The following is a 14,066-nucleotide window of genomic DNA, read 5'->3' as shown; positions in this document are numbered from 1 at the left end:
GAGAGACAGAGAGAGAGAGGGAGAGGGAGAGGGAGAGAGAGAGAGAGAGAGAGAGAGAGAGAGAGAGAGAGAGGGAGAGGGAGAGAGAGAGAGAGAGAGAGAGAGAGAGAGAGAGAGAGAGAGAGAGAGAGAGAGAGAGAGAGAGAGAATTTGTTGTAAATCATGGTGGAATGTGAGACAGTCCCTTCCATGTGTACTTCCCAGTTGTAATGGGTGCTGAGAGTCTTGTGTATGCAGTACCTAGGCAAGCTTTCAGAAGAGAGATTAGTAACTCAAAGTGGGGTGGTTTTTGCCAGCTTCGGTTCTCTTTCTTGTTACCTTCTCTTTATTTTCCTTTAGAATTTAAAGACACCTTTCTCTTTATAATTATCACCTCTTGCCTTCTAGGAACTAATCTTATTTCTTTTCAAAACATTCTCTTGGTCCCAAAGCCTTGAGTATGAGTGTATGTATAGGGATCAATAGGGACCAAAGTTTCCTGTGTGGAATAATTCATTCTACCACCCAGAATAGTCTCATATGAAGAGGCCCACAGACTGGCATAGATGTAGGGGGCCATTTCTGATTCTCAAAGTCTTTGTGTTATTCTGTAACAAAGAATTTTTGCACCCTAGACAAGGGATATGAAAGGGGTGTGGTGGAGTGGGCGATAGAGACGCTGGAATATGAGATTGATATGGGGAGACTGCCATAATGGGAGAGCCTACACACAACCCCATGGGAAGAAATAGGTCTCAAGATATTGGCATGAGGTCAATGAATGAAAGATAATTAGTTGGCTGGTGGACCACTTGTCCATACAGTGTCTCATGGAAAAGAAACATAGACCTTTTGAAACCAGTGTGAGATTAATACTGGAAAGGTAGAGTTTGATTCTGGCCAACTAGGTATTCAACTCCATTGTTTCTGCCCTGCCAAAGGACTGCAAGCACTATCAATGCCCTCTAAATTCAGGGCCCTACATCAAAGCTCCAGTCACCCAATCCTTGTTACTGTAGGGCTGAGTTACTCCAATATCTTCTTGAAGAAACCCCTCAGCTCCCAAGCTGAAAGGGCTTTCGTTAGACACATCCTAAGGTACCCAGTTGAATAACTGGGACGCTGGATATCCCTTTCAGTCTTTGAGATCTGATTGTCTAGGGAACTATATCCAAGGACCTTGGCTGCCACTTTCCACATGGTGTCTCATCACTTTTAAACCTTTATCACGCCCAAGAAGTAGGTGGTTCCTTATTCTTTCCTTCTAATAAAACAGAGAAAGTAATGAATGGTGACAGTCTGAAGTGAGGGTGGATCCTGCTCTTCTCTATTGGTTGAAGAAGACACCAGGCCTCTCTGTAGGAAGCAAAGTGTGTTGTAAAACCCTAGGCCCACTGTCTCCCTAACAGGTCATGTGACTTCTGCTCCTTTAGGACATTGATGTGGACGTCCTGGCCTTGGTCAATGACACGGTGGCAACCATGATGACCTGTGCCTATGATGACCCACGCTGTGAAGTCGGAGTCATTATTGGTAAGTTTTTTTGGGACTTGCTTTGGGGCCAGGATGAGTGGCAAGCAGACCACTCAGCTGAGCAGAACGATTCCCTATTTCAGTTGTGGGAAACCTGAGTGCTCAGGGGGGAGCGACGTGAGCTAAATTAAGGAGGAAGAGAACAGTGGTGGTCAGCATGGACAGCTGGAATAATGGGGAGGGGAGCGGAAGCTTCTGAGAGAGAGATTTGAGGGTCAAATGTTACCCCAGGACCATGAAACTCAATGCAAGTTTTTATTAAGCACCTACTATTGCAAGGTACCGTGATAGTGACTGGGAGCAGAGGGATGAAAAAGACAGTCTTTGTGCTCATGTGCTGTAGGGGATGAGAGCTGGGGGTTTTATTGAGCCTCAGATGCAGACTGAGTCTGCTGGGAGATATGGCGGCCCCCCCAAAACTGATGGCCCTATGGGATGCTCTAAGAGGCGTTGCTTCTTGGAACCCAGAGGCGTGCTCTGCTAATGGAATCTTAGTAATCTACAGTAAGAGAGAAGGGGGTGGGGGGGGCAGGGTCCCACTTCTCTCTGCCTGGGATGGGCTACAGCTGGGCTTTTGTGTCCTGTTCTGGCCATTACAAGGTCAAGAAAGACATTGATAAACTGGAGAGCCGCTAGGGGTGGGAAGGACTTGGAGTCTGTGCCACGTGAGGATAAATGGAAGAAACTGGGCACATCTAGAAAAGAAACCATGGTAGGGCCATGCTAGCTGTCTCTGTCTGAAGGGCTATCATGGGGAGGAAGGATTCAATGGGTTCTCCAGTCACAACGTGGAATGGACTGCTTTGCCTGATTGGGGTAGAATGTCTTTGCCCTCTCCTTGGGCATTCAGACAGAGGCTGTGTTATAGAGAGGAAACTCTTCCAAGTGACTGTTGGATTAGAGTACAGGGCTCTGGGGGTCCCTTCCAACTCGGTGACTCTTGAGTAAGAAGGCTATAGTACTAACAATAATGGCAGCCAGATTTTATATGAGGCAGAGTGCCTAGAGCCCGTAGACATCCTGAATTTAGTCTGGCCTCAGACACTAGCTGTGCGACCCTGGGCAAGTCCCTTCACCGGAGTTTCCTCCTCTATAAAATGATTTTTGGGTAGGATGTGACTTTATTCTATCACAACCTGGAGGAACAACAAAGAAACTTCCACAGTAGCTAATTAGAGTCAGCGGGGAACATGTCACAGAGTTGTGCAGAGAACACCCTAAAGGGGCCCTCAAAGTCTGGGGGTCTTCCCTTAGCTTTGTGTCATTGTCATCTTTTGCACGTGGCAGCAAGTTTCTTTGTGACTTGTCATTTAGGGACTGGTACCAATGCTTGCTACATGGAGGACATGAGCAACATCGATATGGTGGAAGGGGATGAAGGCAGGATGTGCATCAACACGGAGTGGGGCGCCTTTGGGGAGGATGGCTCCTTGGAAGACATCCGGACCGAGTTTGACCGAGAGATAGACTTGGGCTCCCTCAATCCGGGGAAGCAGCTGTGAGTGATTAGGAAATCCTTTTGGAAGCACAGAGTGTTCCTTGGGATGGAGGCTGGCTGCTTGAGCCTCTGTGCTTTGGGTCTGCAGGGATTTGCAGTGGCTGCTGGTGACAAGGTGTCTCCTTAATAACATCATTGCGTTTTAACCAGTGGCAATCCCAGTCTTGCCAAGCCTTCTCTGCCTCCCATCCCTTCCTCTCTCTTCTTGCTGATCTGGCCTCTTTATTGGCCATTCCCCTGCATTGCACTCTGGCCAGAGCTGATTTTTACCTGATCCTTTAAAGTTGACAAAGCCCCTAACATATGCAATCTCATTGGATCCTCATGACAGCCCTGGGAGATAGGAACTATAACCCATCTTCACTCTTTACCAGAATTGTGTTTTTTTCCTTTATACTTTTGGCCATACCCCACTTCTGCTCCAATATTTTCTGAGAATCCCTATTACTTAACAGGCAAAACTCAGACTCCTTATACTTTGGCATTCAAGGCCTTCCACAAGCTGGCACCACCCTTCCTTTCCAGGTACAGCTTGAATTACTACCTTTCTTATGCTCTATGGTTCTGCCTCGCTGATCCAGTCTGTGCCCTTAGGTCCTGCCCCCTCTCTCCTGGGTGCCTTTGCACCTGAGACATCTGAGTAGGAAGAAACTTTTTTTTTAATTAAATGTTTTGTTAGAACAAGAAGCCTTGGTTCATAGCATTTTGATTTCAATTACTTCATTTCAGCGCCCACACAGTGTCCTGATGCTTCCCCAGTCCTTCTAAGGCTCCGCTGGATTCTTTGTCCACTTTTTTTTCATTCACTTTTTCTCTTATGTGGCTGGTGGGTGAATGCCATTTTTCTGGACCTGTTTTTTTTTTCACTTTGCATTATTTTATAAACAACTTTCCAGATTACTTTGTGGGTCTCACTTTCTGTCTTCATTCCATTACTGTGCTCCACAATTTAACCATTCTCCTGTCGATGGACATTTAGGCTGTTTACAATTTGGATGTTTTCTTTATATATTACTTTTTAAAAACAATTACACATGATGCTGCTCTGGAAATCTTTAAGCCAATAGTCGCTCTCTTTTGTTTTTTAATAACACCTTCATGGCATCTTCCTAACAGCAGGATCTTTGGCAGCACGGTTTTTCCCAGGTGTGTGAATACTATGCCATGAGTTCCTAAGCAAAGCAGACAGAGCAAGTTTGGAGCCAGTTCTCCAGGTGGGGCTGGGTGACTGTGAACAAGCTCTTGGAGCCTTAGGTAACCTGCTTCAAAGGACTGTCACTGGGGACGGGAACTTAATGGAGACAGCTTGAAGAGCTTCCGAGGAAGGTGCTGTCCAAGGTCAGGATCATCTCTTTGTACCTCTTGTTCTCAGGTTCGAGAAGATGATTAGTGGGTTGTACATGGGGGAACTGGTCAGACTCATTCTTCTGAAGATGACAAAGGCCGGCCTCCTGTTCCGTGGTGAGAAATCCTCTGCTCTCTTCACCAAGGGCAAGATTGAGACCCGACACGTGGCTGCCATGGAGAAGTGAGAAGCCCTCTGTCTTTGTTGCTTCTTTAGCTTACAGTACCCATACCCAGCTCTCCCCACTCTTTCCTGACTTGGGTAATGATGCCAAATTCTTCTTAATGCTAAAGGCAGTCAGGTATCTCAGTGGTTAGAATGCTGGACTTGGAATTAGGAAGATCCGAGTTCAAATCCAGATTTAGACCTCTCTGTGACCCTGATCAAGTCACTGAACCTCTGTTTGCCTTAGTTTCCTCATCTGTAAAATGGAGATAATAGCAGCACTCTGCCTGCCTCCCAGGGCTATTGTAAGGATCAAATGAGATAATAAATGTGAAGCACTTCGCACAGTGCTTGGTATAGAGTAAGTGCTAGATAAATGTTAGCTAATATTATTATTAGCTATAAAATCAGGATAATAATTAATAATAGGGTAATATCTCTCAGGGTTTTTTGTGAGGTCAAAATGAGATATTTGTAAAGTTCTTTGTAAGATCTTAAAGTTCTATGTGAAATGTTAGCTATTGTTATTATATGTATATATGTTATTATTACATTATTAATATATGTTATTATATTAACAATAATGACTATTATTATTATGAATTCTGTGTTAGGTGGTTCATGGGATCACAAAATGTAAGAATTGTAGAGGACCTTAGAGGCCTAGTCCAACCCATTCATTTTGCAGATGGGGAAACTGAGGCTCAGAGAGAGAGTATGTCTGTTCAGGTCATTTGGCTCCTAAGTTTACAGAAGATGTAAAAGAAAGTGAAGAGGAAGAGGAAGTGACTTGGCTACAGTCACACAGCTAATAAGAAACAAAGTTAAGTCTCACAACAGGCCCCCTGACCCCAGATGCAGTGGGTGCATGCTGAAGCCTGTGTCAGCAGGATGGATTTTCCATACCACTCAACTCCCTGGGCCTCATCCTTCTTCTCCTTTTCCTTCAGCCCTTCTTCCAATCTCTCTCTCTTTCTCTCTCTCTCTCTCTCTCTCTCTCTCTCTCTCTCTCTCTCTCTCTCTCTCTGGCCATTGGGGTTAAGTGACTTGCCCAAAGTCACATGGCTAGTGTGTCAAGTGTCTCAGGTCGGATTTGAACTCAAGTCCTCCTGACTCTAGGGACAGTGCTCTATTCACTGCACAACCTAGCTGCCTCCCTTCTTCCTCTCTTTCCCTGCTGCCCAGGTCTGACTGGGAGGCTAGCTGATGGTTCCCATATCTGGGTTCTTCATTTTGTCTTTTGTTCTGTGCCCAAGGACATCCTTTGGTTTGGAAGGTTTTTATTTGTGTTTTTTTTTAACACGAATTTAATAACAACCTCAATAGATATAAACAAGGAAGAAAACAGAGTGACAACAACATCTGCCAATAAACCCCTAAATCTGAATGATTTAATTGTGGCCAAAGAGGAATTTAAACCAAATGATTTGTTCTAGGCCCCTCCCCCTCCTTCCCACCTTGTACTTAGAAGATATTGTTGCTGTTGTTTTGTCTTTTTTAATGTAGGTAGAGCAGGGATGTTTGGTCTGTTCTCTTCTTTCTGCCTCACTTCACGTAAAGCTTTTTCTCTTCTGTAGTGGAGTCCCCATTTTTTCACATCTTAAAATGTAGACATATTTAAGATGTGACACATATCATTCTGAGCCTCAGTTTTCCTTACCTGTAAAATGAGAGAATTGGGTCAGATGAAGCCCAAATCATAGACTTAAGGATGGAAAGGACTTCAAAGGCCATCGAACCCACCCCCCTCATTGACTTCTCCAGATTTTGTGCCACACTTTGTTGAGTTCTTTCTCAGGCATTGAACACAAGGGTTATTCCCAGTTTTTTCACTATCACAGTTAGTAAGTCTGCTTTAAATAGCAGCTTGCAGATAGGTCCCAGATTTAAAACTGGAAGGGGCAATAGAGACCATTGAGTCCAACCTTCTTCATTTGATGGTCAGACAAAGGAGGCTGAGGCTTAAGTGACCAGCCCAGGGTCACACAACTAGTGAGTATCCAAGGCAGGATTTGAACTGAGGGCTTCCTGACTCCAAGTTCAAATCTCTATCCACTGGGTCACTTCCCTAGTGCTGTCAGGTTTACAAAATCCTTCCCTCAGAGCCACCCTGAGGGTGCCACCATGCCACCAGTGCCACCATGAGGCACATCATCTAAGTGTTACTATCCCCATTTTACAGATGAGGGAACTGAAGCTCAGATAATAAATTGCTCACCCATGATCACACAGCTCAGCTAGTAAGTGTCAGAGCAGGGATCCCAAACTCCACAAACCACCTCCCTCCCTCACCCAGGTAGGATGGGGCAGTAGGTCAATCGAGATGTTTTTACTCTCTTGATTCTTGGCCAGGTATAAGGAAGGCCTCCAGAACACCAGAGAGATCCTGACAGAGCTGGGCCTGGAGCCTTCAGAGGAGGACTGCTTAGCTGTCCAGCACGTGTGTACCATTGTCTCCTTCCGATCAGCTAATCTCTGTGCAGCGGCCCTTGCTGCCATCCTGACCCGCCTGCGGGAGAACAAGAAGCTGACCCGGCTCCGGACCACAGTGGGGATGGATGGCACCCTCTACAAAATCCACCCTCAGTAAGGAGCACCCCCCTCCCCACCCTACAGCCGGGGGGCAGAATAGTGCTGTCTCCCAGTACTGGCTCTGCTGCTCCCCACATGGCTAACATAACCATGCTGGCCTCAGTTTCTTCATCTGTAAAATGACATAGATGAAGTCTTGGGCCCCATTTAGACTGAAGACTGCAGGCTCTGAATGGGGTTTCTTTGTTATCTCTGCGACTGGAAGGGGCCATTTCTGACCCTCATTTTACAGAAGAGGAAGCTGAGGCTTAAGGTCATCCAAATAGTGGGATTTGAACCTGGATCTTCTGGCTCCAGAGCCACCACATTTTACTATCTCACCTGGGCAGACTCATAGAGAAACTGATCCCTAAAAGTTTTGGAATTTCAAGTGAACCCAGATCAGGAAGGATGAATATAGGGAATGTCTTCACATTCTGATGAGAGAGACAGAGAGAGAGAGAGAGACAGAGAGAGAGAGAGAGAGAGAGAGAGAGAGAGAGAGAGAGAGAGAGAGAGAGAGAGAGAGAGAGAGAGAGAGAGCGAGAGAGAGAGAGAGAGAGAGAGAGAGAGAGAGAGAGAGAGAGAGAGAGAGAGAGAGAGAGAGAGAGAGAGAGAGAGAGAGAGACAGAGAGACAGAGAGACAGAGAGAGAGAGACAGAGACAGAGAGAGAGACAGAGACAGAGACAGAGACAGAGACAGAGACAGAGACAGAGAGAGACAGAGACAGAGAGAGACAGAGAGACAGAGAGACAGAGAGAGACAGAGAGAGACAGAGAGAGACAGAGAGACAGAGAGAGATACAGAGAGAGAGAGACAGAGTTCAATAACCATGGTGCTACTGGGGACTCTAGGGCTGCTTTCATTTTGGCTTTTGCATATCTAATGTCTAGGGGAAAGAGTGAAGGGGGAGGGAACGAGCATTTATATAGTACCTACTATGTGGCAGGTCTCATTTGACCTCACATCAATTCTGGGAGGTGAGGGCTATTATTATCCCCATTTTACAGTTGAGGAGCCTGAGCAAGCAGAAGTTAAGTGACTTGTCCAGGGTCACACAACTTGTAAATGTCTGAGGAAGCATTTGAATTCAGGTCTTCCTGCTTCCAGGCTCTATCCTGGCACAATACCTGGTACCTGGTAGGTTAAACTGAATTGAACTCGACTGCATTGTCCTTGTAGAGAGGACAATGGTTCTACCAAGGTTATTCATTGTTCCTCTGAGTAGAGCCCTCTGGTCATGCCCATCTGGCAGGTGAGGGGGAAAGCAGAAAGGATGAAGTTTACCTAACAGGAGTAAAGGATGCTTCAGGGAGGCGGAGGCCACTGGGAAACTTCTGGGGGAGTGGCAGGGAAGGTCTCTGACTAATGGAGCCTTGGAAGGGTGGGCTGTGGCACCACGAGGAGGGGTCCCTTCCAGAGAGCTGCAGACGGGGGCGGGGGCAGAACTCTGATTGGGAGTCCGAGGCCTTGGGTCGGAGCCCAGATCTCCCATTTCCCAGTTGGGTCCCCTTGGGCCAGGCTTTTCTGACTCTGAAGTTCAGCTGGGGCATCTGTAACACGAGGGGGTTGGTCTAGATGCCCCCTGAGGCCCCTGGGCTCTAAATCGTTGCTCTCAGGATCCTCAGTGGGTTCCTCCGCGGGTTCCTCCGCCCCAGGTACCCAAAGCGCCTACACAAAGTGGTGAGGAAGCTAGTCCCCAACTGCGACGTCCGGTTCCTCCTCTCTGAGAGCGGCAGCGCCAAGGGGGCGGCCATGGTGACCGCGGTGGCCGCTCGAGTACAGGCCCAGCGGAAGCAGATCGACGAGGTGCTGTCCCTGTTCCAGCTGACGCGAGAGCACCTGGTAGGCGTGAAGAACAAAATGCGGGCCGAGATGGAGTACGGGCTGAAGAAGGAGACCCAGCCGCTGGCCACGGTGAAGATGCTGCCCACCTACGTGTGCGCCATGCCTGACGGCACAGGTAGGGAGGGCTCCCCTTCTCCAAAACCAAGGAGCCGGCTGGCCGCTGCTCCCTGCGTGGCCTGACTCTGGTCTTTGTAGAGATGGTCAAAGCCGGACATCTATTGAGGATATCTATTCAATTCACTCACTTTACGGACCAGGAAACAAACCCAGAGAGGAGGCTTGCCCAACATGCCTGCTTACTTTGGATGTGGACAGGCTGGGCAGGCTTGCTAGGGTTGGGATCAGCTCCTTGGACATCGTGCCTCCATGGCTGAAATCACAGCCATCCAAACAAAAACTATTATACTATAAGATAATCCTTTATGTGGGGGCACAGTGGACAGAGTGCCAGGCCTGGAGCCAGGAAGTCTTGAGTTCAAATATGACCTCAGACAATTACTAGCTGTGTGACCCTGGGCAAGACACTTCACCCCTATTTGCCTCAGTTTATCATCTGTAAAATGGGAACACAATGGAGAAGGAAATGCCGAACCACGCCAGTTAAGAAAATCCTGTGGTGGATGGCTAGGTGGCACAGAGAGTAAAGCACCAGCCCTGGAGTCAGGAGGACCCGAGTTCAGTTCCTGCCTCAGACACCTAACACCCACACAAAAAAACTAGCCGTGTAAACTTGGGCAAGTTACTTAACCCCAATTGCCCTCCAAAAGGCAAAAACAACAACAACAAAAAACCCATGGACAAAAGTCCAGAGTCAGACACAAGTGAACCAAAACGACCCGTTAACATCTTAACATTCTTATTTAAAATTCCAAGATAAATACTAATAGACAAGGAACAAAACAAAATGTGATCTAAGTCTCCAAGCAAAGCCTTAAACTTTGGTGACAAAGAAAAAATATTTTTATGACATTCAATTTAAACAAAATAAAAGCACGAAACATTATTTTGTCCCCTTCTGACTTCCCAAGGTCCTCGGCCTCTTCAGATGTGTCCTCTGTATTTTCCTCTTCTGATCAATTATTCTTGCTTTACATCCATCTAAAGCAGGGGCTCTTAACCCATTTTGTGCCTGAGGACCCACCACCCCCGACAGTCTGGTGACCCCCTTTCTTTGAATCATACTTTTAAATTCCTAAAATCAAATGCAAAGAAAACCAATGGTGACATTCTTCATAAGCACTCATTTTTAGGGCTCCTAATGATGATAATGATAGCTAGCATTTATACACTGCTTTAAGGTTTGCAAAGTGCTTTACAAATATTATCTCATTTGATCACCTCAGCAACCCTGAGAGCTATCGTACATTGTTATCCCCATTTTACAGACGAGAAAATCAAGGCAGACAGTGTTTCAGTGATTCAGCTAGAGTCACTAGCCAGTAAGCTTCTGAGGCTGGATTTGAACTAAGATCTGTCTCACTCCAGGCCCAGGGGTCTATACATTGCACCACTTAGGTGCCTAAAGGTATTTTTTGAGTGAGTGAAAAAGTGTTTACTAAGTCTCCTGCATGCACTGTGCTTGGTACTCACAAAAGTGAGATGCCCCATTACCTCAAGGTAGTCTAATGGGACAACACAAATGTGGCAGTGGGGGGCCAAGAAAGGGAGTTAGGGGAAGACCCTGAGCAGGCAGGCCAGTGATACCAGCCCAGGCAGGGTCACGTGAGCAGCTTCCCCTAATATTCCTTTGTGCTGAGGTTCGCCTGGCTTTTGGGAGGCAGGGGAGTAGGACAGCTGGTCAGGGTTGGAAAGGATCCCAGAAAGTGCACCCTGGCTCTGAAGTCAGAGGTCCTGGGTTCAAATTCTGCTTTGGAAGCTTATGCCCTGTGTGACCTTGGACAAGTCACCTCTTAGGACTCAGTTTCCTCGCCTGTAAAATGAGGACATTAGACTGGACAGCCTTTAATGTCCCTTCCTGCTCTAAGTCTGTGGTTTATGATGCTGTATTTGATTCATGTTTCTGCCCCAAGAAGCAGTCTCCTATCAGTACAGGAAGCCAGTCTCAGGCTCAAGGAGACCTGAGTTCAAATCCATGTTCTGATACATGGTGGCTGTGTGACTGTGGCGAAGTCCCTTGGTCAAGTCCCTTTACCTCTCTGTGCCTCAGGAAACTCTCTTACACTGTTAAGACAGAGATGAATCTCTGATCTGCATCCGCACAGATAATATCCACACCAGAAATCCCCAACACCGATGAAATAAAAATCCAGATTTTAAAAAGCACAACAAAACTGAAAGGCTGAGCAGGCTTCTGCCTCAGCTGGCCTTCAGGGTCCCATGGCCCTGGCTGGCCCTCAGGGTCCCGGGATAAGTCCACCATTTCCCCTTCGGCCTTAGGCGTCCTCACAAAGGTCCTGTAGACCCTGGGAAAAGACCTCAAGGAGTGATGATTTCTACTATGTAGCAGCTCCCTCTGCTGGCAAAGATCAAGCCCTGTGATGACCTGATAATTCAATTCAATTAACTGGTTTTTGATTTTTGTTAAGTACTGACTATGAACCAAACCATGGGGATACAGAGACAAAAAATGAATTAGTGTCTTCCCTCAGGGAGCTTACACTCTACTCAATAGAGTGTGATTCTTCATGAGTTACCATGGCCAAAACATTCGTCTCCCTGTGATCAGTGTGGGGATGAGCCTCAGTCCATTTAGGAAGGTGGGTCCTTGAAAACAGCCGTGCTGTCTCCAGACTCAGCCTTTGCACCTTGGTTGGACTTGCCAGATTCTTGTGCTCCACAGGCCCAGCTTTGGAGATGCCATGGTGACAACCAGGTCACCGTGAGTCATCAGAAGAAGTCGTTAATACACCAATTAATACACCAACTTTTGGATGTATTTTTTGTTTTTGTTGTCATTTTCAGTCATGTCTGATGCTTTGTGACTCTGGGGTTTTCTCGACAAAGATAATGGAGCGGTTTGTCATTTCCTCTCCAGATGATTTTACAGATCAGGAAACTGAGGCAAACAGGGTACAGTGACTTGTCCAGTGCCACACAAACCTTGTAAGTGTCTAGGGCAAGATTTGAACTCACTTCATCTATAAAATGAGGGTGATGAGCCTTGGTTGGGGCAGGGGAACCCAGTAAGAGATGACTTCTGAGACTCCTTCCAGGCTTAGATCTGTGAGCCTATGAACATATCTTTAGAACTGCTGGCTGTTGGTTCATATGGAATAGCCATTACTCACAAGACACCCTGATTTTCTTCCCCGCAGAGAAGGGCAAGTACTTGGCTCTGGATCTAGGAGGGACCAATTTCCGGGTCCTGCTGGTGAAGATCAGAAGTGGACGGAGATCAGTAAGGATGTACAATAAGATCTTTACCATCCCACTGGAGATTATGCAGGGCACGGGAGAAGAGGTAACTGGGCCTCTGCTTCTGTGAGTCCCTGAGCCATGCTGGGGTGGGGCCGCCTGCCTGACCTCTGGGTGACACCCGCCCCCCTCTCCCCACAGCTGTTTGACCACATCGTGCACTGCATCGCAGATTTCTTGGATTACATGGGGATCAAGGGGGCCAGTCGGCTGCCCCTGGGCTTCACCTTCTCCTTCCCCTGCAAACAGGCCGGCCTTGACAAGGTAAGACCTGGGTAAGCCTGGACTGCACTCTCCCCTTCCTTCCCCCAGGACACTCTTCAGTCAAATGCCTCTTAGTGAGGCCAAGTCACTGAGAGGGATCTAAGAGGGCATCCAGCCTAACTCCCTCATCTGACAGGTGGAGAAACTGAGGCACACAAAGGGGGAGGGATATGTGTAAGGTCACATAGCCACTGAGTGTCAGAGTTGGGATTCAAACCCTGAGTCTGATTCCAAATCCAGACAGACAGTTGTGGGGGGAGGATGAGGGAAAGGCCTCACCCAGCACAGAGAAGAACAATGACAAGAGTCAGAGCTGATGTGCATGTGTGTGATGGGACATTTATTAAGCACTTTCTGTGTACTTTGGGGCCACAAACACAAGCGAGCAGAACAATCCCTGCCCTCCAAGAGCTTATTTTCTAATAGAAGACAACACATTGAGGGGTGCTGCAAAGGAGGTATATAGATTAGGGGGTTGGAGAGCTGGAGTGGTTGGAGATGGTGGGAAAGGACTGTGGTTGCCAAAGTCCTGTAGCCTCTCAGAGCCCTTCCACATGGAACTGTTAGAACCCAAGAAGATACGCTCTATGAAAGAACAACAGTGGCAGAACAGATGGGAAAGGAGAAGCGGGAAGAAGCTTTTATTAAATGCCTCCTGTGTGCCAGGCACTGTGCTAAGGGATTTTTAAATATGCAACAACCTGGGAGGGCAGTGCTGTTACTATTCTCATTTTACAGATGAGGAAACTGAGGCAGACAAATGTGAAGTGACTTGCCCAAAGTCACACATCTATTGTGTGTCAGAATTAAGACTTAAACATAGGTCTTCCTAACTCTAAAACTTTTGCTCTATCCACCTCTGTGAGCTTGTCTGTCCTGCTATCTGCACCTGCAATACGGTCCCTCCCTCTCTGCCCCTGGTGAATTCCTCTTCATCCTTTCAAACCCAGCTCCAGGAAGACTCCCCTGGTCTCCTTGTTCTGTCAGCAATAACATTGCACTATAGAAACCCCTTTTTAAATCCTGATACACTGATGTTACATTGCATATCAGATATTGTGTGTGTGTGTGTGTGTGTGAATGTCTCATTTCTCTCCTAGCCTAGGAGTGCCATAGAGACAAAGAGCAGGTCTTTTCAAACTGTTCACTCCCTGAGCACTTGCTCAGCCCAGAATGACAAACACAGCAGGTGCCTAATAAATGCTCACTGCTTTGAATCATAGCGTTTTGGTCAGGGAGCAAGGAACCCTCGTGCCTCCATGTCTTGTCTTAGTCCATCCCTCACAGGAAGGCTCAGGGCATGCAGGCCTCTAGCTTCAAACTATTTCTGCTGCTGCTGGTGCTGGTGCTGCTATTCTGCTACTACTATTGCTACTGTTGCTGCTGCTGCTACTGTTGCTGCTGCTGCTACTGTTGCTGCTGCTGCTGCTACTGTTGCTTCTGCTGCTGCTACTGGTGCTGCTGCTGCTGCTACTAGTGCTGCTATT

General features: G+C 47.2%; 1 protein-coding gene across 1 annotated transcript in view; it reads left to right on the top strand.

Annotated features, from left to right (window-relative positions):
- Positions 1-14,066, top strand: part of LOC138148653 (hexokinase HKDC1) — a 41,580-nt gene that overhangs the window by 11,959 nt on the left and 15,555 nt on the right. The window contains exons 6-12 of the mRNA XM_069071467.1: positions 1,413-1,512; positions 2,827-3,010; positions 4,383-4,538; positions 6,873-7,106; positions 8,751-9,055; positions 12,216-12,361; positions 12,457-12,579. Of these exons, the coding sequence (XP_068927568.1) occupies positions 1,413-1,512; positions 2,827-3,010; positions 4,383-4,538; positions 6,873-7,106; positions 8,751-9,055; positions 12,216-12,361; positions 12,457-12,579 (1,248 nt within the window). The remainder of the gene's footprint in view (positions 1-1,412; positions 1,513-2,826; positions 3,011-4,382; positions 4,539-6,872; positions 7,107-8,750; positions 9,056-12,215; positions 12,362-12,456; positions 12,580-14,066) is intronic.

Source organism: Petaurus breviceps, unplaced genomic scaffold (genome assembly GCF_028583685.1).
Source record: "Petaurus breviceps papuanus isolate PSGF00001 unplaced genomic scaffold, PetGlider_PUasm1.0 90825, whole genome shotgun sequence".
In the NCBI taxonomy this organism is placed as follows: Eukaryota; Metazoa; Chordata; class Mammalia; order Diprotodontia; family Petauridae; genus Petaurus; species Petaurus breviceps.
Note: the sequence above shows the minus strand (reverse complement) of the source record. Positions and strands in the feature narration are given on the sequence as shown.